The following is a 25,375-nucleotide window of genomic DNA, read 5'->3' on the forward strand; positions in this document are numbered from 1 at the left end:
AGTGTTGTATACTACCTTCATCTACCAGAAGAGGGCACAACCTACAAGAAAAGCCAGGTGTAAAACGTTTCTATTTTCATTTGCATATGAATAAGAAACGTGACTTCCATCATACCATAAATTTTATCATGCCAAATTGTTATTTCATTGTAAGCTATTTAAGAATTTTTGTTCTTCAGAATGTTCCTTCTATTCATGTAAATTACACTGATATGTTATGCTATATTATTAAAATATGAAATATAAATAACGTTACCTTAAATTATTATTATACTTATGTAGCACCTTTCAACTTCAAAAGAATGTTGCTTCTCTGAACAGTAATAGGCTCACATCCATTACATCAGGAACAAAGTGGAAGTGAATACAGTTTAGTTTGAACGTTAATGCTGGTCACTACAGTGAGAACAATGAACAGAGAAGAAAATATCTTTTTTTTATGTTGTGGTATAAACTTTTATAGCAATATCACCACACATCGACCAAAAGATATTCCATTAACACAAAAGGACAAACGCCCAAATCCTACCTTTAATGGATTTTATATGTGACAGGACAGACTGAACGTCTTGGCTGTGTACTCTATTGAGCAAGATTTCATCCAAAAACACCTACCTTCAATGAAACGGTAAATAACCGCCTCAGAAAAGCTATTGGTGTAAACCAGTATCCAAATAAGATGGGCCCAAGCCTGTGCACTTCTTAAAAAAAATTTGGCACACATTTCCTTGACCTTTATCATTTACCCGTGCAACCGGCAAAGAAACTAGAAGGTTCTTTAATGAACGTGCAAGCCAGTTTTTCTCTATAAGTGCTCAACTTTCGTACAGGTACCTTTTAGACAGCAAATGCTGTCATTTACCCAAGGGGATAACTTTAAAACGGGAGCTAGTCTTGTTTTAACAGGACAGACTTTATCTAAAATGGAAAGACAATAATCATTAAAAAGATACTTGAAAAATCAACATCATTATAAGGGGATAAGATCAAATTAAAAGCAACAGAAAACACACCAGCAGAAGAAGAGTTTAGGATGCGAGAGCTGACCTCACTGCGAACAGGAGAGAGTGGCACAAAAAAAGACAAGTTAACAAGAATATGGTGAAGATCAAAGATAAAAATGTTCTCAAAGCAAATATAATCAATATTTAAACCTAAAGTAAAAACAAGGTGCAGTGTGTGACCATGTGTGGGTCCAGTCACATGCTGGGTAAAATTAAAAGTATCCAGGACATTGATCAAACCTCGAGGAAATAGGTCAGATTCATCATCAACGTGTATATTAAAATCACCAACAACCAGACTGGACAGCTTCATGGTGGAAGGTTCAACGGGACTGAACCCAGGCTGTTTGGGCCAGGTGGACGATACACCACAGAACAGTAAGAAGGATTTTTATTCCCCATTTCAAATCAGCTGTAGTTCAAATGATGAAAAGTGGCTGCCGTTTGCTGAACGACATGAGAACCGACTCCCAAAGACCACAGCAAGACCTCCTTCGTGACTACATGTCAGAGGCTGGCCAATGAAGGAGTAACCACCTGCTGCCATGTTTCAGTAACAAACAGGAAATAGTAGGAAAGAGTCTAAAATCGTTCAACAAGAACGTTTTATTTGTAACAGATCAGGCCTTAAAAATAGCCATGCTCAGAGAAGCCTGATTTTGATCAGAAAAGGCAGAAAAGTTACTCCACAGGGAAAGAAGACCAAGCAACTGGAGAGTCTGGATAAACACTCCTCAGGTAACTCGACCTCATAGATCTAGGCTCTGCATATCCTAACAGTGATTACCAACCCTGCGATATCCCTTCCATTCATTCTGTCGAGGCTGGAAGAGTTCGGGAAGATCTCCGGCTACAAGGTCAATATGCAAAAAAGCAAAGTTTTCCCTGTGAACCCCACTGCTCTTAATATCCCTGCCTCTATGTTCCCCTTTAAGAGAGTGACGTCCCACTTCAGATATTTGGGGATTTCTGTCCCTTGCTCTTTTCAGCTACTATACAAACTTAAGCCTGATTTATGGTCGCTTACGGAGAGCCCTCTCCGTTGGCGGAGACCCTTCTGGAGATGCTCTCCGTCGCTTGCGTGCGTCGGCTAACATTCCTATCTATCCATCGAGGCGACCAAGACTCGCGGAGACCACAAGGGTTCCGATTGGACGGCTAACAACATCATTACCGGAAACACTTTTCCGGTTTAGCTCCTTCCTCTCAGAAAAACAACAACGCCATTTTTGAAAGAATGTACTTAGGCGGCGCTACGTTAGACGACCCAATCTCGCAACGTCTATCGTGAAAGTCGTTGATTGATTGTTTACCTTCCGGCTCCGTTCCACTCCTCACAGTGAACGATGGAGCTTATTGATTTTGAAATGCAAATATGTACAATCCGGTGGTAAAAGCTCACATGAAGCATCGGACTCACTCATAGAATTCCACAACCCCATTTCTTTAAAAGATAAAGAAATCCATGACTCTAAATTCAGACAAAACTGAAGTCTTCATTATCTTTGGACCTGAGCGCTTCAGGGAGAAATTGTCTAAATAACATCTTGAGTAACTATATATAGTTACTCTAGATGGTATTTCCTTGGCTTCTAGTTCTACAGTGAGGAACCTTGGAGTTATTTTTGACCAGAACTTATCATTTGACTCGCATATAAAACAGGTTTGTAGGACTGCCTTCTTTCACCTTCGTAATATTGTTAAAATCAGGAACATCTGGTCTCAGAGTGATGCAGAAAAACTGCTCCATGCATTTGTTACTTCAAGATTGGACTACTGTAATTCTTTATTATTGGGCTGTCCCACATATTCTCTGAAAAGCCTTGATCCAAAACGCTGCAGCCAGCCCAGCTGGTGGAGGCAGATGGCCACCCTTCCGGGTGCTGGTTCTGATGGAGGTTTCTTCCTGTTAAAAGGGAGTTCTCATTTATAATTACTGGCGCATGCTCAGGATCTGTTGGTTTCCTGAGCTAGGAAATGTTTTTAAAGAAAACTGACATTGACATAATAAAAATAATAATGTATTGAACTCATTTGGTTTGATTATTATGAATTGGATTTTATTGCTATCATAAATGGGTGACAGTTAATTGGATGATAATATGTGACTGTATATTTGAAGTGCCTTGAGATGACATTTGTTGTGACTGATGCTATGTACAAATAAAACTGAATTTAATTGAATAAAAAAAAAAATGCACACACAAATAACACAAACTCTAAACAGGTGCTGACGACTGCGATTTTTGGAGGCGCTTGTTTCTTTGGCATCTGCAGCAGATGACTGTCACTGTGATGAGGATGATGAGGACTATAAGCAGGATGAAGACTGCACCAATCCACGCTCCAAGACTCAAGTCTGAAGAGACAATCACAAGTAGACAATACAGATCACTTCACACACAGAGAGCAGAATCTTTCAAACAGTAGCTTCCTTTGCTGCTAAGCTAGCTTGTATCATTGACTTGAAAAAGAAAATAGTGCTCCAGAGTAATCTAGCCCTCCTGGGTGGAAGAACTGGTGATATTTCTATATTCCTTGTAAAACACCTGAAATACAGCAGCTACTTCTCCACTTCTTTTTTTTTGTCTTTGAACGTAGGAGTTGTGCAGGAAGATTTAAAAGTAACCACAGTTACTTCTCTGCTTAAAACAGATGATCTAACTTGCTTTGAAAGTCAGGCCAATACCTACTTTTCCATATTATCAAAGATATCAAAATGAATTTTTATATATGTGTATACATATGTGTGTATGTTTTACACATATGTTTAAGTTATGATACAACATTTGAATGAATAAAAATATACATATCTTAAAGAAGACTGTTTGTGTTAAGAGTTGCTATTCCAACAAGGCCAGATTACAGATTATTATTTTCTTTATTTTTTCACTTTTTATAAATTGGTATCATATGAATTGGACTAATTCTAATTCATTTAATTGAATCAGTTGTAATAACTATAAAATAAATATATAGCTTGAATTGGACTGTATCATTAAAGGACAAGACCGGTTTTTTGACATTGGGCCCTTGATTTCACATTATAACATGATGTTCTACTCACCCCTGCTTGTTGTTGGTAATTTGGAGCTGTTCCGAAGATATTCGAGAGGCGTCTGGCTGCTCTCTTGAGATATTCGGCCATGAAACGGTTTCCTATGGGCAAGCTTATACAGGCACAAACTATGCTGTTTATAATTTATTAATTACTGTACACTAGCACTGATAACGTGGAGGTGCGTCGCTTACTTAAAAAAATCCGGGTTACTGTAATTTTGAATTTTTGTCGTAAAGTGGGTGTTACTGACGTCATCGTCGTGCTACTACCACAGACAGCCCACAGACAAACACACACAGACTTTACGACAAAAATTCAAAATTACAGTAACCCGGATTTTTTTAAGTAAGCGACGCACCTCCACGTTATCAGTGCTAGTGTACAGTAATTAATAAATTATAAACAGCATAGTTTGTGCCTGTATAAGCTTGCCCATAGGAAACCGTTTCATGGCCGAATATCTCAAGAGAGCAGCCAGACGCCTCTCGAATATCTTCGGAACAGCTCCAAATTACCAACAACAAGCAGGGGTGAGTAGAACATCATGTTATAATGTGAAATCAAGGGCCCAATGTCAAAAAAACGGTCTTGTCCTTTAAAGTTATTTGAAATGACATGTATTGTGATTTAGAGCTATATAAATAAAACTGACTGAATTGAACTGAAGAAATATAGGTTGGAAAGTACTTTTCCAACAACTCTTCAAACTGATCACTCCCAATCAGGCCACCAGGGAGAATGGGTCTGAAGCTGAAAATTCTGAAACACCTAATGCCCACTGGGACTCCAGACATGCGTATCCACCTCAGGGTTTCCTTCTATTGGTGGAGAGTTTTAACTCAAGCAGTTGTGTCAGAAATTCCCGTCAAAGACAAATGTTCTTTGCAACCAGTTGTTTCCCTCAAACTACTTGTAGTGTAGTGTTCTGTGCTGTGGTGTAGTTTATGTAAGTGTTGTGTAAGCAGAGTGTGTGCACCTTGCAGGATATTCCAGTGTCCCTTTGTACATAGCTGTGTGCTCCAGGCTCCCTGCTGGGTGGCCTTGGGTCTGGAGGGGATGAAAGCTGCCACCATGATGCAGTAACTCTGTCCAGCATCCAGCCCCACTATCTTTGCTCTGCTGGAGTCAGATACAATGTCTCTCTGTCGCGGGAGAATACAACATTGCAGTCACTTATCTGAACATTATACCTCAGCTGTTGAAAGCAACAGAACCATCTGACAGGTTCCTTTAGTGCTCACTGATTAAAACACTGGACCTTGAGCTGGATTCTTAACTGATATCTCTACTTGTGTTTTCAGGACAATTAGTGATTCCATAGTGATTTGTGCTGAATACACAGTGTTGGCTTTTTTTCTTCACCTTTATTCAAAGTAAAGCAGCATCACAGGGCAGCATACGGTTTCCACTTGGAGTGCTGAGTGCCGCATTTATATTTTTATCTATGTATTGTACTAACTAGTGTGAATTCTGTAGACGAAAATTTTTCGTCATAGTTTTCGTCAACGACCTGTTTTTTTCTAAAGAATACGAGACAATAATTTAATAAAAACTAACGTACGAGGACACAAACTATGACGAAATGTATTGACACTTTCATCAATGGATAAAAACTACACAAAAAACAGAATCAGAAACCAGATTCAATCAGAACAACTGTTTTGTGTCGAAAGGCAGGACGAGTTACAAAGAGATCCAATCAGAGGCACACGCCTGGTTATCTGGGAAGGTAGTCCAACCAGCTCCGATCGGGATGAAAGTAATGCAACAAAATGTCAGCTCCAGGGAGAAAAAGAAGAGCTGGTGTATAGACACATTCCACACATGATGCGACCTTTAATGACTCGTGTGGAGCGACCGACAAAAAAACCCACAAAAACATAACAAACTTGAAATGACATTTGCAGACAAGTCATCCTGAAATCATTGCAAAGGTAAGTATGCCCACATAATATTCAGCTATAGGTGTGAGTTTGCAAAGTTAAAGTTACTGTTGGAGAAGGTAATGATCCATTACTTTGATATGTTAATCAAAACTGAAACGTTTTAAGAAACGAGGTAGGTATTACGAGAAAAAAATCAAACTCTATATAGCATATGCACTTTTTCTTTGAATGTTATCGAGAGTTTCAGTTTATAAATTAGTTAGAGGTGAATAGTAAATCGCAGATAGGGTACTTTCATTCTGTTTTTGTTTTTGGACTAGTGGTTCTATTGGTTTCACAGTTTTGATTTATGTAAAGAATGTCATAAAATGTATTTGTTTATGTCATTCAGGGAGAGCAGGTAAACTGTTCATTTTTATTTTGTTATTTTATGAAAAAAGCAAAACCAATAAAGATGTGTTTTTCAAATAAGTTCATCTCGGTGTGTCTGCCTGTGGGTATTGCACGTTCAAACTTAGCATGTTAATAGATGTTTCATTTTCTCTAGATATGAAATGTAATGAAGAGCTTCATTACATTGTCTGGACACTTAAAATGATGTTTGGAGTATTATTGAAAGAACAGATTACACTGAAAGAGATTGGAGTATTTTATTAGTTTGTGGGGTTTAGGCAGTTTCTTCTCAGCTGGTACTGAGGATGACCTGTCCTGTGGAATAAACCAAATGAATAAATTAAACACTAGTATTGTAACTAATCTTTGTTTGAAGGTGTATTGTGAACTAAATGACTTACCACTGGCTGTGTTCGAAACCGCCTACTACATACTACATACTTGAAAACGGCATACTCATCGATCAGACAGTATGCAGAGCGTTTACCCACAATGCACTTCACTCCTGCCCGAGCCGAAATCAGCCGGCCTGAAAAGCTGATTTCGCTTAAGCTATAAACTCTGTAAATATATAACTTTAGCAACATTTGAAACATTTTCAGGTGAGAAAGTAGTCGTTTAGACCCCCAAGGTGTTGAAAATCTGACAAAATACCGGCTATTTACAAGTTTGTTCCCACGAATTCGGCGCTACTAAAGCTAGCCGCAGTGAGCAACGCACTTCCGGTTATGCCGTTTTGACTGCTCTCGTCCCGTTAACGGAATTTGACCGTTCAAATGGCGATGGGCAACGTCACGTTACGTTGCATCTTGGGTAGTTTGAGTGTGACAAGTAACCTCATGATGAATACTCAACATTTCGGCGAATCTAGTATGCATCTAGTGTGCATCCGGGAACTTAAAAAAGTAGGACTAGTAGGAATAGTAGGAGAAGTAGGCGGTTTCGAACACAGCCATGGGCTGTGTTCGAAACCGATGCAACGCAACGTGACGTCGCCCATCGCCATTTGAACGGTCAGATTCCGTTAACGGGACGAGAGCAGTCAAAACGGCATAACCGGAAGTGCGTTGCTCACTGCGGCTAGCTTTAGCAGCGCCGAATTTGTGGGAACAAAATTGTAAATAGCCGGTATTTTGTCAGATTTTCAACACCTTGGGGGTCTAAATGACTACTTTCTCGCCTGAAAATGTTTCAAATGTTGCTAAAGTTATATATTTACAGAGTTTATAGCTTAAGCGAAATCAGCTTTTCAGGCAGGCTGATTTCGGCTCGGGCAGGAGTGGAGTGCACTGTGTGTAAACGCTCTGCATACTGTCTGATCGATCAGTATGCCGTTTTCAAGTATGTAGTATGTAGTAGGCGGTTTCGAACACAGCCTCTGTCTCTTCCTCTGTAGGTGTTCAGGCTAAAAGATTCCCCGGGAGCCTGAGCACTGTTTTAAAGGTTCCGGAAGAGACCATTATGAGTGGAAGGGGAGAAGTAGATTATGTGCATTTTTAGTGTTTGGTGTTTAAAACCCTAGAACCTAGATAGACTTGTTTTTAGATGTCTGGTGATAGTTCAGATGTCTAGTGATGGTGTTTGTTAAATAAAGTGATGTTTTAGCTATTTTGTATGTATGTTTGTTTCCCCTGTCATGGTAGGTTTGTTAATGGGAGGGGCTATAAAAGGCTACCGGTTGACAACCTGGGGTTGGCTGTAGTGAGGATTATATGTGACTTGTGTGATGAGGTTTCCTCCTTGCAAATGTTCAGTGTCGGTGAATAAAACACCTAGTGGGTTTGCACCTTTCCTCTGCCTCAAGCCTCCTGTTTAAGCCTGCTGCTAAGGGCCATCGTAACAATGAATAACTTCAGAACTTCTGTGGAAAGTTAAATACTTTACCTTTTACACTTTATCTTTAATTAACTAAATCTACTGCAGTTTAGGTGACGATAATATTATGATATTGAGTCAATTATTTTGTCTCTTGATTCAGTCTTTGCCACTGATATTACAGAATACTAGTTTTGAGAACATTCAAGGTTTTTGAACCCATCATCCCAGTTTGACTGAGGTGACTAAGACACAGGGTATATAGTGACAACACACTACATTTGGATGCAGGGTTGCCAACTTTTCCAAAAACCTTGGAGTGAGATTTCAGCGGGTCGGTTCGCGACACGCATCTCAGGAGTTGTTCCACAGTACAGATATATATATATCTGTGTAGATATGATGTAGATAAATGTATACATTTTATGAATATGCAATAGTGCAGAGTGTGGGGCCTTCCTCTAGAAAATTTTGCATTTCTTAAATGCAATTTCTTCCATTCTAGTCGATTTTTGGGTGACTAGTTAGACATGTCAAATCCTAAATCCACATCTCATTCATAGCCTACATCCTCAGCTGCCCTTCAAAAGACAATGTTGTTTAACAGAGAGAAATATAATATATTACAAATATCAATATATAAACTCAAATCAGAAATCAAAATATTAATAATATTAATATAAACATTAACAATCTGTAACAATTGTGACCATCAAAAAATAACCATTCATCAGGGTTGCTGATCCATTTTTTGTTTGCCTTTTCTTGGTCTCTTTTTTTGTTTGTTTTTGCCTTTTTTGTCTCTTTTTTTTTTGCCTTTAATGTCCATATCCAAAGTGTCTCTTATCAATTTCCAACTCATACAGTACAGTCCCCTCCAAAAGGCTACCAGGCACACACACACCACCAGACAGACACAGAGAGACAGACAGACACCACCAGGAACAAAAAAACCCCAGAAGATATCAGTGTGTGCATATCTAATCGTCACATCGTAAAGAACTGTTATAGCGGGTTGTGGCAGACTTTGCGTCTTTCACTATCTGAGCTGGGGGCTCATACTTGTAGCACGGCTCTAGGTCGTTCATTTTTATGCACATAATGGAAGAGAGGGTACCATCGAGTGAAAGCCTATTTCTTGTGTTACCTTACTGATTTCGCGGCTTCTCAGTGAAATGACAAATTCTGTCCTTCCCCTCAGACTGAACTGGCCGCGCTCACTTGAATCGAATAACACTACATTGCTGTAGTGAGACAGCGCTGCGTTACCAATCAGATTTCGCCTTGGCAGACCGACGTCACTGACGTACCGACTGACGTAATGACAAGCCGTTTCCAGCGAATCAACAATCAAAGAGGGTCATGAAGCGTGTTAACGTAAGAACAAACGTTGGACTTGGAGTAGAAGAGAGCCGAGCCGAGAGGAGGGAAAATGACGTGTGAGTGACACGCTAGAGGGAGCTCCTCACAAGAACATTCTTTTGGACTTATTCAACATCCTCAATGGTAGCTTATCTACCTGTCATCATCTACAAAACCATCATTATTCAACAATAACGCTTTGTTATACTATTTACTTTCATCAAAGTTTTTTTTTTTCTGTGAACGCGTATCCTACCACATTACTTAGCCTACTTGCTAACGTGTTCACTTCACAAGAACTAGCATAAAACGAAGTATGCCATCGAAGGAGAACAAGCGCAAATCAAAGGACTTTTCCATGGAAATTGGCGCAAATCTTACTGTGGACACCGAGGATCTGGACGCATTGCGGCTCCCGCTACCTGAAACGCCGAGCAAAGAGCCAGCTTCAAAAAAGGGCAGGTGCGGTGATAGCTCTGATGATGTTAACCCAGACTTGGCTATGGCCATCATCTCTTCCCTCAAAACAGTCATTAATGATAGAGCGGATATGCTTGACCAAGGTATCGAGGGTCTAAAGCAGAGGTCTTCAACAGGGGGTCCGCGACCCCCAGGGGGTCCGCGGAGGTACTGCAGGGGGGTCGCGAAATATTTGGTTGTTTAGACGATTTAAAAAAAAAAAAAAATTATTTTTAAAAAAAAAAATTCAATTTTTTTATTTTTTTTTTTTTAAACAGTTTTTTCTCACAAATTGTGTGCAAACGTGTGCCATCCACACAGGGCCGGCCCAAGCATTTATGGGGCCTTAAGCAGAATTTCATTTGGGGCTGCCCTACCATCACCTCAACTCCAGATGCCTCATTATTCCATAGGCTACACTGTTATGTGTGTAACGGACCCACAATCATTAGCATTATTTGTAATCATCTAACATTATACAGGTGTAAGCAAACTCATAAATATGGTTTAATTAACTTCTACATAAAGAGTGATGTATAAGTATGGCTCACTAATTTAACTATTTGAAAGTAACAGCAGGCTGGAGACTGCATTTATAGTAAACACGTTAAATAGTTTAATTTCTTTCAGAAGTGCAATGGTGTGCAAAATGTTCAAAATCCAAATACAAAATAGAATCAAATGACATTCACATTATCTTACAGAAAAATAAAGTTGTAATTAAAATTAAATTCAAAATTGTTCTCGGGGCCCCCTGGTGGCGTGGGGGCCCTAAGCGACCGCATAGTTGGCATATGCATCCACAGATGGTTTGAGGATTCATTGTCCCATCTACATGCAGGTTTAAAGTTAAAATCTGTGGATTATTTGAATAGCTCATTGTCGTATGCAAGATGTTTGTTTATAAATGGCAGTGGCACGGCCATCTTGTACCTTGCACATGTTTAAAATGAAACATGAATATATTAACCTGTGTATTATTTGAATAGCTTAGTATTGAATGTACAATAACAGAGTAGCTATGTTTATACACGGCACTAGGCCCCGTTAAATATAAAACACAATTGTATGCCATATAAAAAGTAGGGGGGTCCCTGCTCCAACTCTCCATCAGTTTGGGGGGTCCCTGGCCTGAAAAACGTTGAAGACCCCTGGTCTAAAGGCCTCGGTTGAGTTTATAACTAATGAAATAAAGGACATTAAATGCAATGCTGATCGCACAGAGAAACGCGTCGTGGTTACAGAAAATAAGATTACTGATCTGGAGAGCAAGGTGGCTGAATTGGAACGTTATAAAAGACGCTGGAACCTGCGTTAGTATGGCGTGTCGGAGCAACAAGGGGAAAATGTGAGGCAACGCGCAGTGGACGTGTGCAAATCAGTGGTTCCCGGTCTTGCACACAAAGCCGACACCCTCATCGACTCCGTTCACAGGCTGGGGAAATTGAAGAAATCTACAACGCCGCGGTCGACGGACAACGCAGCACCTCACGCAGTAACCAACACAACCACAAGGCCACGAGGGATAATTCTTCAATTCACAATGCGTCACTTTCGCAACGCTGTGTGGAAAGCGGCAAAGAACTGCCGCTTCCTGACCGACAACAATCTACGCTTTGCTGAGGATCTCCCTCCTGCTGACCGTGAATCTCGCCAACAGCTGTGGCCTCTTGTTGAAAAGGCCCACGCGGGAGGATACCGTGCCTACTTCACCGGTCCAAAGGCTTTCGTGGATGGCGAAGAACTGACGCCTTCACTGCTGGAGTCTATAATGACGAAGAAAGGGTCCAGTGCTTCAGTGCATCCAGATGTGCACTAGATTTAAACGCAGATTTGTGGGTTAAGATCCACAACAAATGGTATTAGGCCAATCCCACGCAATGCCATAGTTAATCTCACTTGACCTATTCTTTTTCTCTCAATTTGATAGGAAAATGGCCCTATATTTCATACTTCTTCCACTAATTGAATCTACTTTACTTATTTCCGAATAGCCAGGTCCACAAGGTAATCCCTACTTTATTTTAGGCTACATTTAAGTACTCACTGTGGCATCTGTTCCAACTTCTCTCCTGTTCAATTCTCTTTTGTATGCATACTGATACCTTAAAATTGAAAGGTGGCTTATCTATTATAGCCTATTTTTGATGGTTAACTCTATTTTTGATGGTTAACTCTATTCCTGTTACCATGAGGATAGTGAAAACATGAAGATGATCACTCCCTTGCTCTAAGTGATCTCTCGCAACACTCTATGTTCCCTGATATTTCGCTGTGTTCTGTTAACGCTAGAGGTTTACGAAATGATTTAAAACGAAAAGCTATTTTTCTTTATGCAAAAGGGCAAAATTCTGACTTCTGTTTTATTCAAGAATCACATGTTAGTCCCAATGATGCAAAATTCTGGAAATCCCAATGGGGCGATGATATTTTCTTTTCCTAAGGCTCTACACACTCGGCAGGGGTTTTAATTTTAAAACATAGATTTCAGGGTAAAATAATGGAATCCATTGTTGACCTTGAAGGTCACTATCTTTTTCTTGTGGTATCTCTAAATGACTCTCTCTTTCTCCTGGGCAACATATATGGCCACAACTCTTCCAAAAAAAACACAACTTTCTTTGATAACATAGAAACTCAAGTGGAATATATTTGCAGTAGATATCCAAACATTCGTGTAGTTCTGGGCGGAGACTTTAATGAAACCATTTGTAATAGTGTTGATCGTTTTCCTGCAAGGTCCTCTCGAGGGAAATCCCCTCTTTCTGGTGTGATATTTCGTTTAGGGTTGCTGGATGCTTGGAGAAATAGAAACCCCACCACTACTCAGTTCACCTGGTCAAATAAATCAGGGTCGCTTAAATCAAGATTAGATTACTGGTTAATTTCATGTTCTTTGTCTCCATATGTGTCTAGGTGTGAGATCCTACCTTCTCCGTTATCTGATCATAACTGCATTGTAGTTAAATTAGCTGATAATAACCTTCAGCCTGGCAAATTTACTGCATACTGGAAACTGAATTCTTCACTTCTTGAGGATGAGGCGCTAATAGAAGCCATTAACGCCACAATAAGTTCATATATCATTAAAGCTAGTAATGAAAACAAATTCTGCAGCAACTGGGAACTTCTCAAATTTGAGATTCAATCTACTTTCAGGAAAGCTGGTGCTAAAAAAGCTAAACTAAACAAATCAGTAGAGACAGTTGTTATTAATAGAATAATACATGACTTAAATGAAAACCAAAAAGCCGAATTGGTGGAAATGCAACATAAACTGGATGATATATATTCTTGTAAGGCTAATGGTGCTTTTATTCGTTCTAGAAGACGATCGCTTGAGGAAGGAGAAAAGAATACAAGATATTTTTTTAACTTAGAAAAGCAGCGCTCTCAATACAACACTATAAACAAACTAATTTCAAATGGTACTGTTTTGACAACTCATAGTGATATCTCTAATACTTGTAAGGATTTCTACCAAAACCTTTATCTTTCTCACTATTCACAGTCGAAAGCTGATGACTTCTTTAACCCCCTCCTGTCTAACAATCTAGCTTCTATTTCCCAAGTTGACAAAACTTTTTGTGACTCCGTTATCCAACCCAATGATATAAGGGAAGCAATTAACCGGCTTAAGTTAAATAAGTCACCTGGTAATGATGGCTTAAATGCTGAGTTTTATAAGAAATTTACTGAAGTACTTGTTCCCTTCCTACATAAAGTTTATTTAGAATGTTTAAATATTGGGGTTCTCCCCCCTTCCATGAATCAAAGTATCATTACCCTACTTCCAAAGCCCCACAAAGACCACTTCTATTTAGAGAATTGGAGACCAATAAGATCCTGGCAAGTATACTGGCCAAAAGGCTAAAAAATGTGCTAAATAGCATAATAGATGAATGTCAGTCGGGTTTTGTTAAAGAAAGGTTAATATCAAATAATATTAGACTAGTTCTTGACCTTATAGACTATGCCCACCTCACCTCTGATGAGGGTTTCCTTGTTTTCCTAGATTTTTACAAGGCGTTCGATACAGTTGAACATCCCTTTATTTTTAAAGCTTTGGAAGTTTTTGGTTTTGGTGAAAAATTCCTTAATGCTATAGAGACGCTGTATAAAAACAGTAATGCCTCCATCAAATTAAAAAATGGTACAACATCGAGATTTGACATAAAACGTGGAATCCGACAAGGATGCCCGTTATCTCCTTTCCTTTTCCTTTTACCTATGCAGTTATTAGCCACTCACATCAAATGCAGTAAAATAGAGGGAATCTCTATTGCTGATCAGTCACTATTAATCAGTCAACTAGCAGACGACACCACCCTATTCCTAAAAAATGGAGATCAGGTTCCTCTATCTATAAAAACTATAAAACCTTTTTCAGATGCCTCAGACTTGACCCTTAACCTCTCTAAATGTGAAATCTTTGCTCTGAAACCTTCAACAATTGATTCCATTTACAATATACCGGTGAAAAGTGAGGTAAAATATTTGGGCATCATTTTATGCAGGGATCAAAAAAGAAGAACACTATTAAACTTTGACCCTCTCATTCCAATAATTAAAAAAAAGCTGAATTCATGGTTGCAGCGGGATCTATCTATCACTGGAAGAGTTTTACTTGCAAAAACTGAAGCCTTATCCCGAGTGATTTATCCAGCTATGGTTCTAGATGTCCCACAAGATTTTTGCAGCAAGTTAGATAGATTAATAGTAGATTTTGTGTGGAGATCTAGATCTCACTTAATAAAAAAGAATGTTATGATGGCTGATCACTCTTCAGGGGGTTTCAATCTCATCGACTTTTCTTTACTTAACAACTCGTTTAAAATAAAATGGGCAAAGCTACTCCTAAAATATCCTTCTTCCATTTGGAACTGTATCCCTAACCATCTTTTTAAATCTGTGGGAGGATTCGGTTTCCTTACTCGTTGTAATTATAACATATCTAAGCTTCCTTTGGCCCTAGCAAACTTCCACAAGCAAATGCTTTCCTGTTGGTCTCTTATGTACAATCACAATTTCTCACCACACTCATATTTTGTATGGAATGATAAGGATATCACTTACAAGAACAAAACTTTATTTTATCATTCTTGGTTTGATAAGAATATCATTGTAGTTTCACAACTGTTTGATGAGAATGGTGTATTATATACATATAGAGACTTTATGGATAAGTTTTCTTTTCCTGTACCACCTAAAGAATATGCTATAGTCTTTGATGGGATCCCATCTGGTGTCAGATTTCTTCTTGACACCTGCCCTAAAGGTCTCTGTCAGTCTCCTCCAGACCTTAATTCTTCCTCTCTCTTTATTGATGGTGATCTTTTTATTAGCAATAAGTTTACTAATAAAAAAATAAGATATAGGCTGCTTAAACACAGTATATCCACCCCTGCTTGTATTAGTTACTGGAATAATCGCTTTGAAAATATTGATTGGTTAAGATTTTGGTCTCTCAGGAAACAATTTATGATCACAAATAAAGTATCTGAAGTCTCTCTCAAGATTATACATAAGTGTTACCCTTGTAACTATAGGTTGTCAAAATTCTCCCCTGTATCTCCTGATTGTTCTTTCTGTCTTTCTCATCCTGAAACTGTTGATCATTTATTTTGGAGCTGTAACCACTCAAAAGTTTTCTGGATCTTTTTTGCTGACTTTATTAATGAAATCATCGACAAGGACTTTGCTATGACCATGCAGGTCATGTATTTTGGTACTCCAGAGGACACGAACACTATAACAAACCGGGACTATTTTATAAACCTTTTTCTTTTTTTGGCAAAATTCTTTATTCACAAATGTAAATTTCAAAAAAAGAAAACCCTTATTTTTCATTTTTAAGAAAGACTTAAAACATTATTTATCTTCCAATGATCACTCTATTTGTCCTAAAGCTATTGATACTCGTTTAAAATGTATTATTTTCAATATTCGTAACCACCTCTAGTATGTTCCTGTTCATTCTACGTTTGTGTGTCTTTATACATTTGCCAACTTTGCAGATAGTCTGCATTTATTGGTATGTTGTTTAATTCATGTTGCATTTGTACCGGTTGTTTCTTTCAATGAAAAAAAAAAAAAAAAAAACAATCAAAGAGGGATTAGACGCTGAGTGTCACGGCAGATACGTGAGAGTTGGCAACCCTGAAATTTCTGGGGAGGAGTTGGTGTCCAGGTAGAACTTAAGTTCTGTTGTGATAAGGTTGATGAACTCTTTGTCATTAAGGAGAGATGCATTTAACCGCCATTGTTTAGATGTGGACTTATGTCCTATGTTCCATAAGAGTTCAATAGTCAAGTGGTCCGAGATTGTCATTGGTAAAATCTTCAAATCAGTTATTCTATACAGTTCAGCTCTGGGGGTGAAAAAATAGTCAATTCTAGAATAGGATGCATGTCTATGCGAATAAAATGTAAAGTCTCTACAATTGGGGTATATGCCTCTCCATACATCGACAAGTCCCAATTCTGAGGATTGATACTTTAATGTTTTACTCATTCGGGAAGACGGAGTAGTGGAGACTGGTTGTTTATCCATGAATTGTGACATAACGCAATTAAAATCTCCACCCACCAACAGGATCCCAGAACTATGCTGTGTTATCACGCTGAAGACTTTTCTAATGAAATCTGGGTTGTCTTCATTTGGAGCGTATACATTCATAAAGGACACATCTATACCATCAATGGAACCATTTAACAAAATAAATCTCCCCTCTGCATCCTTATGAACTGAGACTAAACTGAAATTGACTTGTTTATGGATCAAGATAGATACACCCTTTTTTCTCCCCGACGGATGAGAAGAGAAGTACACTTTATCAGCCCATGATTTCTTTCATTTTTCGTGCTCCGCGTCACATAAATGTGTTTCTTGTAAAAATGCTATTTGACACTGAGATTGTTTCAGCTGACACAGGATCTTTTTCCTGTGAAGTCCTTTAACGTTATAACTTATTACCTTTAGTAACCCCATTCAAAATTCTGCGTGGTTACATTGGGAGTGAGGGAGGTAGTAGAGGTGTACAAAAACAACAAAAAAAAAAAGGAGGGGGGTGGACATACCGTAGTCAAGTGATCAACAGCTGTGCGATAAAACCATAATATTAATACAAAGCACTGTGATAATGGTGAGTCTGTGTTTAGGAATGATTTGCTTCTCTTGTCACTTTTCCTAACATACCTAGATCCCAAGGGGAACACTGGGATCAGAACAAACAGAGCCATGGGAAACTCTCTTGAACTCAACAACATAGGTGTTGAGCTAGTTCTTTGGGACCTAGTCCCAAGCCGCACCAGGCGAACAGGCAGCTATGTAGGCCGTTCTCTATACTACAATCAATACCTATTAAGCCACCAATTGTGTTAGTAGCTGCTAGTGCTTACAGCTCCAGATATGGACAGGGGTTATCAGATGTTCACTACACCCACCCCTGCAGAACCACAATACAAGATAAAAGTAAGGCATAACAATGGCACCACAGGTTATACACATCCCAGATTATTTTCTGAATATAAAACACAATCATGTTCACAGTATCTTAACTAAAGGACTCACAGGATGTAAGATGAGACTTTAACTGAGGACACTGTGGGCTTACCAAAATAAATAAAGTAAAAGTGTTTAGTAAATCCTGTGATCTTAATTTGAAGTAACCTAAACAACTTACTGTAAATAAAATATACTCATAACCCTTTCATCAAACGTGCGCGCCAGCACCGACAACGCACACACAACCGTCTGCACATACTCAGTAATTTTCGGACATCCGTAAAGGCCGCTCTTGCTCTTGCCACACTGGCTGTGTAATCCGGGTAGATGGCCACCTGATTTCCGTTGTACCTCAGTGGAGCCTGGTCCCGAGCTCTTCTCAAGATCTCCATGCACTCTCCGTCGTAATGTAGTTTTGCAATAATGGCACGAGGTTTGTCTCCCGGCTTTCTAGACCCAAGACTGCGATGAGATCGATCAATTTTTATATCTTTGTCCATCCGCAGTATCTCTCTCAGGATTTTAGAAACTGCTGTGGTGGAGCTAGAGCCCGGTTGTTCTGGGACTCCCACGATCCGGATATTCCCTCGTCTCATCCGCCCCTCTAGGTCCTCGCATTTTCCTTTCAGATCTTCCACTTCACTTCTAAGAGTGCTCACTGTGGTTTGAAGGGAAACAACTTCATCCGACCATGTTGAGAGTCCCCCTTCGATGTCTCTGTTTCCCTTCATCTGCTCCATTTCGGTCCGGATGGCGGTGGCGTTGTTCATAATTTCACATTTTACCGCTTGTAACTCACATTTTAGTGCGTCAAAGTCTTCAGCTAATGCGTTTTTCAGTTCCTGTCGTATCACTATGGATATATCCGATCTCAGAGAAGAGAGGATGTCAGACTTTATCACGTCCAAATCCATACTCGAGGCGTCCGGTTTCGTCTGCGCAACAGGTTGATTGGGGTTACCTTGAGCACCTGAAGACGAGGCCTCTGGCCTTGTAACGGAGGAGGTAGTGAACTTGTATTTTCGAAGGTTTGCCGCCATGTATAGCAGCGAACACGACTGGTATCAAACACTGACGGTTATCAACATCAAGGGTATATGGTTTAAGTTGTTTTTTGAAGTTTGAATGCCGTTAAAACGTTAAATTATTTGTGGCCCTGCAGGAGCGCTCACAAACACGTCTTACTCCATGTCTTGCTCAACAGCGCCCCCCCCCCCCATTAGACTATTTTGAACAGTATATAGATAGGCAGGGCTCTAGACTAACTTTTTACACTGGTTGCACTGGTGTGCCCAACTTTTTTTCTTAGGTGCACCAGCACAAAAGTTAGGTGCACCCAAATTTTCAAACGCATTGCATTTAACACCGCAGTTTTACAGGTTCACTTTATTTATTTATTTATTTATTTATTTTAAAATCACTGTCCATATATGTCTATTAACTAGCAATCTGGTCAAAATAAAGTTCTTTATTTGAGACACAATTCTACAAACTTACTGAACTTAACTTACTAACTACTTACTGAAACTTACTGAAAAAGTGTTGGTGCTTAAAGTGATTCACTGACCTGAAATTTAAACTTAAAATATCTCAAGATAAATTAAATAAAAAGAAGATCTAACTTAAAATTGCAAGTGTTTTAAGGGCTTTAAACTGAACATCTCATGGCATAATGTCTTATGGACTATCCTCCATTGCAGTCACATGCCCCTCGGATGGCCAACTCCTGTGGTTGGGTTAAATATATCCATCCATCCATCCATTATCTATACCGCTGAATCCGTCGGTCGGGTCGCGGGGGGGCTGGAGCCTATCCCAGCAGTCAATGGGCGAGAGGGTTAAATATATATATCAGTATATTCACCGGTCTTCCTCTCCTCAGATACGGCCGTACACACTGACGCATTCCTGAACGATCAGGAATGCCATGTACTCACTGTTCAATTAGCACAGACTTCTTTTTTTTTTTTCAATGTATCTGCAATGACTCCTATAGATTGTGCGCACGCGACATCATTGCTGTACGTCGGGTTTATGTTCAAGCCATTTTTCTTCTGAAGAATTATTTCGGACTTGAACTTAGTGAAGGGAACTTTTGCAATATTGTAGGCAACGTTAAACTTGATTATCATCTGGGCCTCGTCCGATGATGTGTTTGCTGCTGGCTGCCGCTGAAAGGCAGCGGGGAGAGGGGACACCGGAGCAGGTAATGTGTTTCATAGATGCGTTGTGCTTTTTCAGCGTTTCAATTCGAAATGTATTAGAACCAGTCACAAATGTACTATTGCCACACTTTACAGTAAATGCAGTGCATTATATTATCGGCTTTACTGCATCTTAACCAGGGAAACTGGTCAAATGTATACACTTTACCCCTTTTAATTTCAGTTGGTTCTGGCTCGGAGTCGATCGTATGTGGCTCATTATCTGATGCTAGCTCCGGATGCTAGCTCATTATCTGATGCTAGCTCCGGATGCTAGCTCATTATCTGATGCTAGCTCTGGACCAGGGCCTGACATAACATGGGAGGTTGATGGCTCCGTGTCAGAGCATTGGTTGTGGTTATTTTTGGACGAATCAGGCCTTAACTTAACCAAAAAGTTGTCAATCGTTCTTTTCATCTTATCACCCGCGGCTACATCCACTGATTATCTGACGGGCCGAGGTTCATCACCCATCTGTCTGACTATAGGATGCGCATGTTCAAACGTACACGGGCCAATCAGAGGGGGGTCCCGCCCTTCACTATCTCTGATTGGTTTAGACCACGATATGGGTCTAATGTGTATCTGTTGTTGAACCACAGGGAGACTTTCAGAGTCGCGTAGACTTTTTTTCCCCCTCGAACGGGTGGTTCCACAGGTGCAACCTGAGATTTTTTTTAGGCGCACCATTGACAAAATAGGTCGCACTCTAGAGCCCTGATAGAGATTTGATGACACTGATTTCAGAATGCTCAAATGCTATGTCACTGTCTAAGAGTGGGGACCTACTCAACATGACAGTAGATGAAGTATACCACTTTTTTGGTGCCTGTATTTTGATGTCCTGCATCCGCTACCCAACCATTAGAATGTACCAGATTCTTTAAATTGAGAGAAGCAATAAAAGTGGTGATTGATGATGATGTGCCAGAAGATCTGAGGGTTTTGGATAAATTCTGGAAGGGGAGACCTTTTCTGGATCGGATTCTGCGAGGCTGCTGGGCTCAGAATCGACCTGATTGTGCATCTATAGATGAGCAGACGATTCCTTTCACAGGAGCCTGTCCATGTAGACAATATCTGCCAATGAAGCCAAACCCAGTTGGCATAAAGAACTTTGTTTGTGCTACAGTGGATGGCATTGTGCTTGACTTTGAGCTCTACCAAGGTACAAATTCCCTCATTGGAAAGGTTGAAAAACCAGAGGGCATGGGTTTGGGAAGCCTAGTAATGGAGCGTCCGTGTCAAACTCTCCATTGTGGTACTAAAGTGTATTGCGACTGTTTCTTCACCACTATCAAAGGTGCGCAGCAAATGATGGGAAAAGGGCTGTACATGACTGGTACAATAATAAAGAACAGACTCGCTGGAGCAAAGCACAAGTTACCCAGTGACAAAGCCATGAAAGACGCAGAAAGAGGGACCTCCTCAGAAGTTTCCACTGAAGATGGAAAGTTGTGTGTGGTGAAGTGGTATGACAACAACCCAGTCTTGATGATGTCTGTTGTTCATGGTACACAACCTGAAGATACCTGCCAGCGCTGGGACAAGAAACTGAAACAGTATGTCACTGTCTCACGACCCTGCATTGTCCGTGAGTACAACCTCAAGATGGGTGGAGTTGATTAGATTGATCGAATGATTAGTTACTATCGCATGAGCACTCGTACCAAGAAATGGACAATGCGGATGATAATGCATTTCACAGACCTGGCTTTAGCCAATAGCTGGCTACTTTACCGGAAAGACCATCCAATATGTGCTGGACCAAAGACAAGACCCATACAGTTCCTTGAGTTCCGTATGGAAGTGGCTCAAATCCTCTTGGCCCAGCATCACGGTGCAGATGCAGACCTTTCCACACAGTCAGAGTAAGAAGAAGATTCAAATCAGGGGGTGAAACGTCACACAACGCAGTTGCCTCATGTCTCGGTCCGCAGGAGGGCTAATGCCCACCTCCCAGAGATGATCAACTTGAAGATGCAATGCGGTGCAGACTACCAGGCTGCACTGGAAGAACCCGAGTGCGTTGTGTGACTTGTGAAGTGTTCCTGTGCTTGCAAACCGACCGCATGTTACTTAACCTTTCACACATAGGTGACGACAGTGATTTGCAATGGGTGTACATGTTCCTACAGTACACATAATTTCACATTGTTGCGGCGAACGGCCCTTCTCATCAGCTGTCTGAGCATGAGCATGCAGCTCACCTGCGTGCAATCAAGAATAACGAGGGGAGACTAACTTCCTGGTTTGAGTGCAGGGACAGCAGCGCTAAATAAAAAAGTCTGCCATTCTACTCGGGCAGGTAAAAGAGCTGTGCGACGTTTGTATCAAGGAACAAAGAACTGAACATACAGCCGGTAAGCTCACGTTTAAACCTTTGTTGCGAACGCATGGCACTTGCTGCGCTGACGAGGCGTTGAGACATGGGGGAAATGTTTGTGTTTGTAGCATGGTTTAGCTTGTGAAAACTCACACGGTGTTTTGTGAAAATGTTGGCTGGTGAGAACGGGTTAAAGTGTGCGTCTTTTTTCCCGCATATGGCGGTTGGAATGGACTTGGAGTGTTCCACTGCTAAAGTGTAGTTTCATGGGTTGGATGGTTGTGGATATGTATATTTGAAACTCATTGGAATTTACTGACTGGTAATTCATTACTGTTCGGGGATTCATGTAGCCTATTGGATTTAGTAACCTGCTTAATTCATCATGGCTCCCGTAGTTATTTTTTAATATTTTTGGTGCATTTTCATAATTCATTTGAAAAGTAGTTTGTCTTAACTAAGTGCCTTAACTTAAGGTAAAACCATAGTCTATTTTCATACATGTGTTTAATGCTAAATTTGTCAGAACAACCTTTTACAACAATGTGCAATATAGTAAATGTTTGTTTTTGCTTGGTTTTTAAGGTTTTTCACCTAACTTAATGTTTGGCTGTAAATATCACAAGAGAGGAAAATAAAAGGAAAGAAACGGAACAACAGTCTGGTCATTGAGTGGAACCCAGTTTAATGTACAACCTTTCAAGTGGGGAAAAAGCACAGTAAAGAAGCGAAACACTTGACACACATAATTCTACTAGAGGATTTTTTTCATAACACATTTGTAGCCTGATGCAACAATGAAATGTTTTTAAATGGTTTGAATGTTTTATATTTTGTTAACGGCATACAATGCTGTCCCGCAACTGTTTGTTGGTTGCTGTTTGTTTAAAAACTATGCATGTATGTGTTATTAGTACATGACAGGAAAAAAGGACTGGGTTCAAGGTAGAAATAAAGAGTTTTTCACTCTGTCACAAATAGGTGACTTTGTTATGTTTTGTTGAAATTCAGAACATGAGTCCACATACGTGGACATCATTTTTCTCCAAAAGTACATAGTGTCAAAAGATGATGCTTAGTTTCTAGTCTAATTAGGTCCCAATAAGCCCCAATAGCAAAGAGAAATAAAAAATGCATGTAAAAAATCACCTTGGGCCTTAGGAGGTTAATTTGAGTATGTGTCATTCAAAATGGAGATAAAACAATCTTCCATACTTTATATCACCATTTATAAACCACCACAGAATTGTTTTACTGATGATTTTACTGAACTACTTTCAATTGTGTGCACTGCTTTTGACTGTTTAGTCATAACAGGGGACTTGAATGTGCACGTGGATGTAGCCCATAACAAGCAAGCTAAAGAGCTCACTGCTGTCCTTGAAATGTTTGGTCTAACTCAGCATGTGACTGAGCCCCCCCACAGCAGAGGGCACACTCTAGATGTGCCCATTTCAAGGGGTATTGTTGTTACAAATGTGGATGTCGTCGATGTTGCTTTATCTGATCATTTTTGTGTTTTCTTCGACCTGTCTGTTACACCCAAACCAGCAGCTGGGTCTGCAGTTGTTCGGGGAAGACTCAATGTTCTAGAATGCGCTGCTGAGGGTGGCAGCACGTTGGAGTAGCTCTGTACCTCACATTGAGATTTATTCTTTTTTCTAAATTTCATTCCTGTTTTTTCTTGGAAGAAATTGCATTTTTTGGACAACTGTTCCTTCCTGCCTTGGATGCTGTGCAGCTGGATTGATTTTTCCCAATACTTCTGCATATTTTGCTCTTTTGTTATGATGCATAACCATAGCAACAAGGTGGTTTACAATAGGGAGCAGCTGATTAACATTGGAAAAGCAGAAATAATTCGACAACTGAAGCCAGAAATCCCACTGGAATTGAAAAGGAGGCGTCGTGGATGCAGAGCAGGAGCAAAGAGGAGAGAAAGAAAGAAGAAGTTCAAACCATCTCTGCCATCCGTCATCATGGGCAATGTAAGATCGTTAGCTAACAAGTTGGATGAACTTCTAGCCTTGACAAGGACTCAGCAAGAATATCGGGAATGTAGCATTATGTGTTTTACTGAGACATGGCTGCAGGATCATATCCCCGACTCCAGTGTCTCTCTGCTGGGCTTCCTGACTGTACGAGCAGATCGAGATTTAAAGAGTAGCAGGAAAAGGAAAGGGGGTGGATTGGCAGTGCTTGTCAACAACAGATGGTGTCACCCAGGACATGTTACTGTGAAGAGTCGTCTCTGCAGTCCTGACATTGAACTATTGGCAGTAGGTTTTCGTCCATATTATTTGCCAAGAGAGTTCACCAGTGTTGTTTTGGTGGCTGTTTACATTCCACCCTCAGCTGTTGCCGACACTGCATGTGATGTCATCAGTTCCGTTGTTGCTCAGATACAGACACAACACCCCAATTCTTTTGTGGCAATATCTGGTGATTTTAATCATGCCTCACTCTCTGCTACACTGCCAACTTTTCAACTTGTCAGCTGCTCTACCAGAGAAAACAAGACATTGGATTTGTTTTACACAAATGTCAAGGATTCATACATTTCCAAATCAAGACCTCCCCTGGGTAAATCAGATCACAACCTTGTTTTTCTCTGTTCAGCATATAAACCCCTTGTCCAGAGACTACCTGTCACAAAAAGGACTGTTAGAAAGTGGTCACATGAAGCTGAAGAAGCCTTACAGGGTTGTTTTGATGCAACCGATTGGATTTCTCTTTGTAAGCCACATGGAGAGGACATTAATGCCATGACTGAGTGTGTGACTGACTATATAAACTTCTGTGTGGACAACACCATCCCCACCAGAACAGTGAGATGCTTCCCTAATAACAAACCCTGGATCACCAGTGAGCTAAAGGAACTATTGAACAAGAAAAAAAGAGCCTTTAGGGAGCGAGACAGGGAGTTACTGAGGAGTATACAGAAGCAGCTCAAAGTCAAGATCAGAGAGAACAAGGAGGTGTATAGAAAGAAGCTTGAGAGTAAACTGCAGAGGAACAATATCAGAGATGTGTGGTCAGGAATGAAGAAGATCACAGGCCTCAAGCAGAGGGAGGATCGGATGGATGGAAGTCTGGACAGAGCAAATGAGCTGAACACATTCTTCAACAGGTTCAGTTCAGGAACAAGCTCACCATCCTCCCCTCCTGTTCCCAGCCAAAGAGACATCCCACCCTCCTCTGACCCACAGCTTTCCTGTAACATCTCCACCTCCACCTCAGTCATGGATTCTTCTGCTTCCACTAGTTTGTCTTCAACCAAATCAGGAGATGCTGCTGTCCCCTTTGCCTCCCCCTCCCACTTTTCTGTTTCTAGAAGTCAGGTGAAGAGGCAGTTGG

General features: G+C 40.2%; 1 protein-coding gene across 1 annotated transcript in view; it reads right to left on the reverse strand.

The window, feature by feature from the left end:
* Nucleotides 1-3,037: 3,037 nt before the first annotated feature.
* Nucleotides 3,038-25,375, reverse strand: part of LOC142398450 (tissue factor-like) — a 50,989-nt gene continuing 28,651 nt past the window's right edge. The window contains exons 6-7 of the mRNA XM_075482431.1: nt 5,042-5,207; nt 3,038-3,363 (exon numbers count right to left, since the gene is read on the reverse strand). Coding sequence (XP_075338546.1) covers nt 3,224-3,363; nt 5,042-5,207 — 306 coding nt within the window. The 3' untranslated portion in view covers nt 3,038-3,223. The remainder of the gene's footprint in view (nt 3,364-5,041; nt 5,208-25,375) is intronic.

The sequence above is a fragment of the Odontesthes bonariensis genome, chromosome 14 (genome assembly GCF_027942865.1).
Source record: "Odontesthes bonariensis isolate fOdoBon6 chromosome 14, fOdoBon6.hap1, whole genome shotgun sequence".
In the NCBI taxonomy this organism is placed as follows: Eukaryota; Metazoa; Chordata; class Actinopteri; order Atheriniformes; family Atherinopsidae; genus Odontesthes; species Odontesthes bonariensis.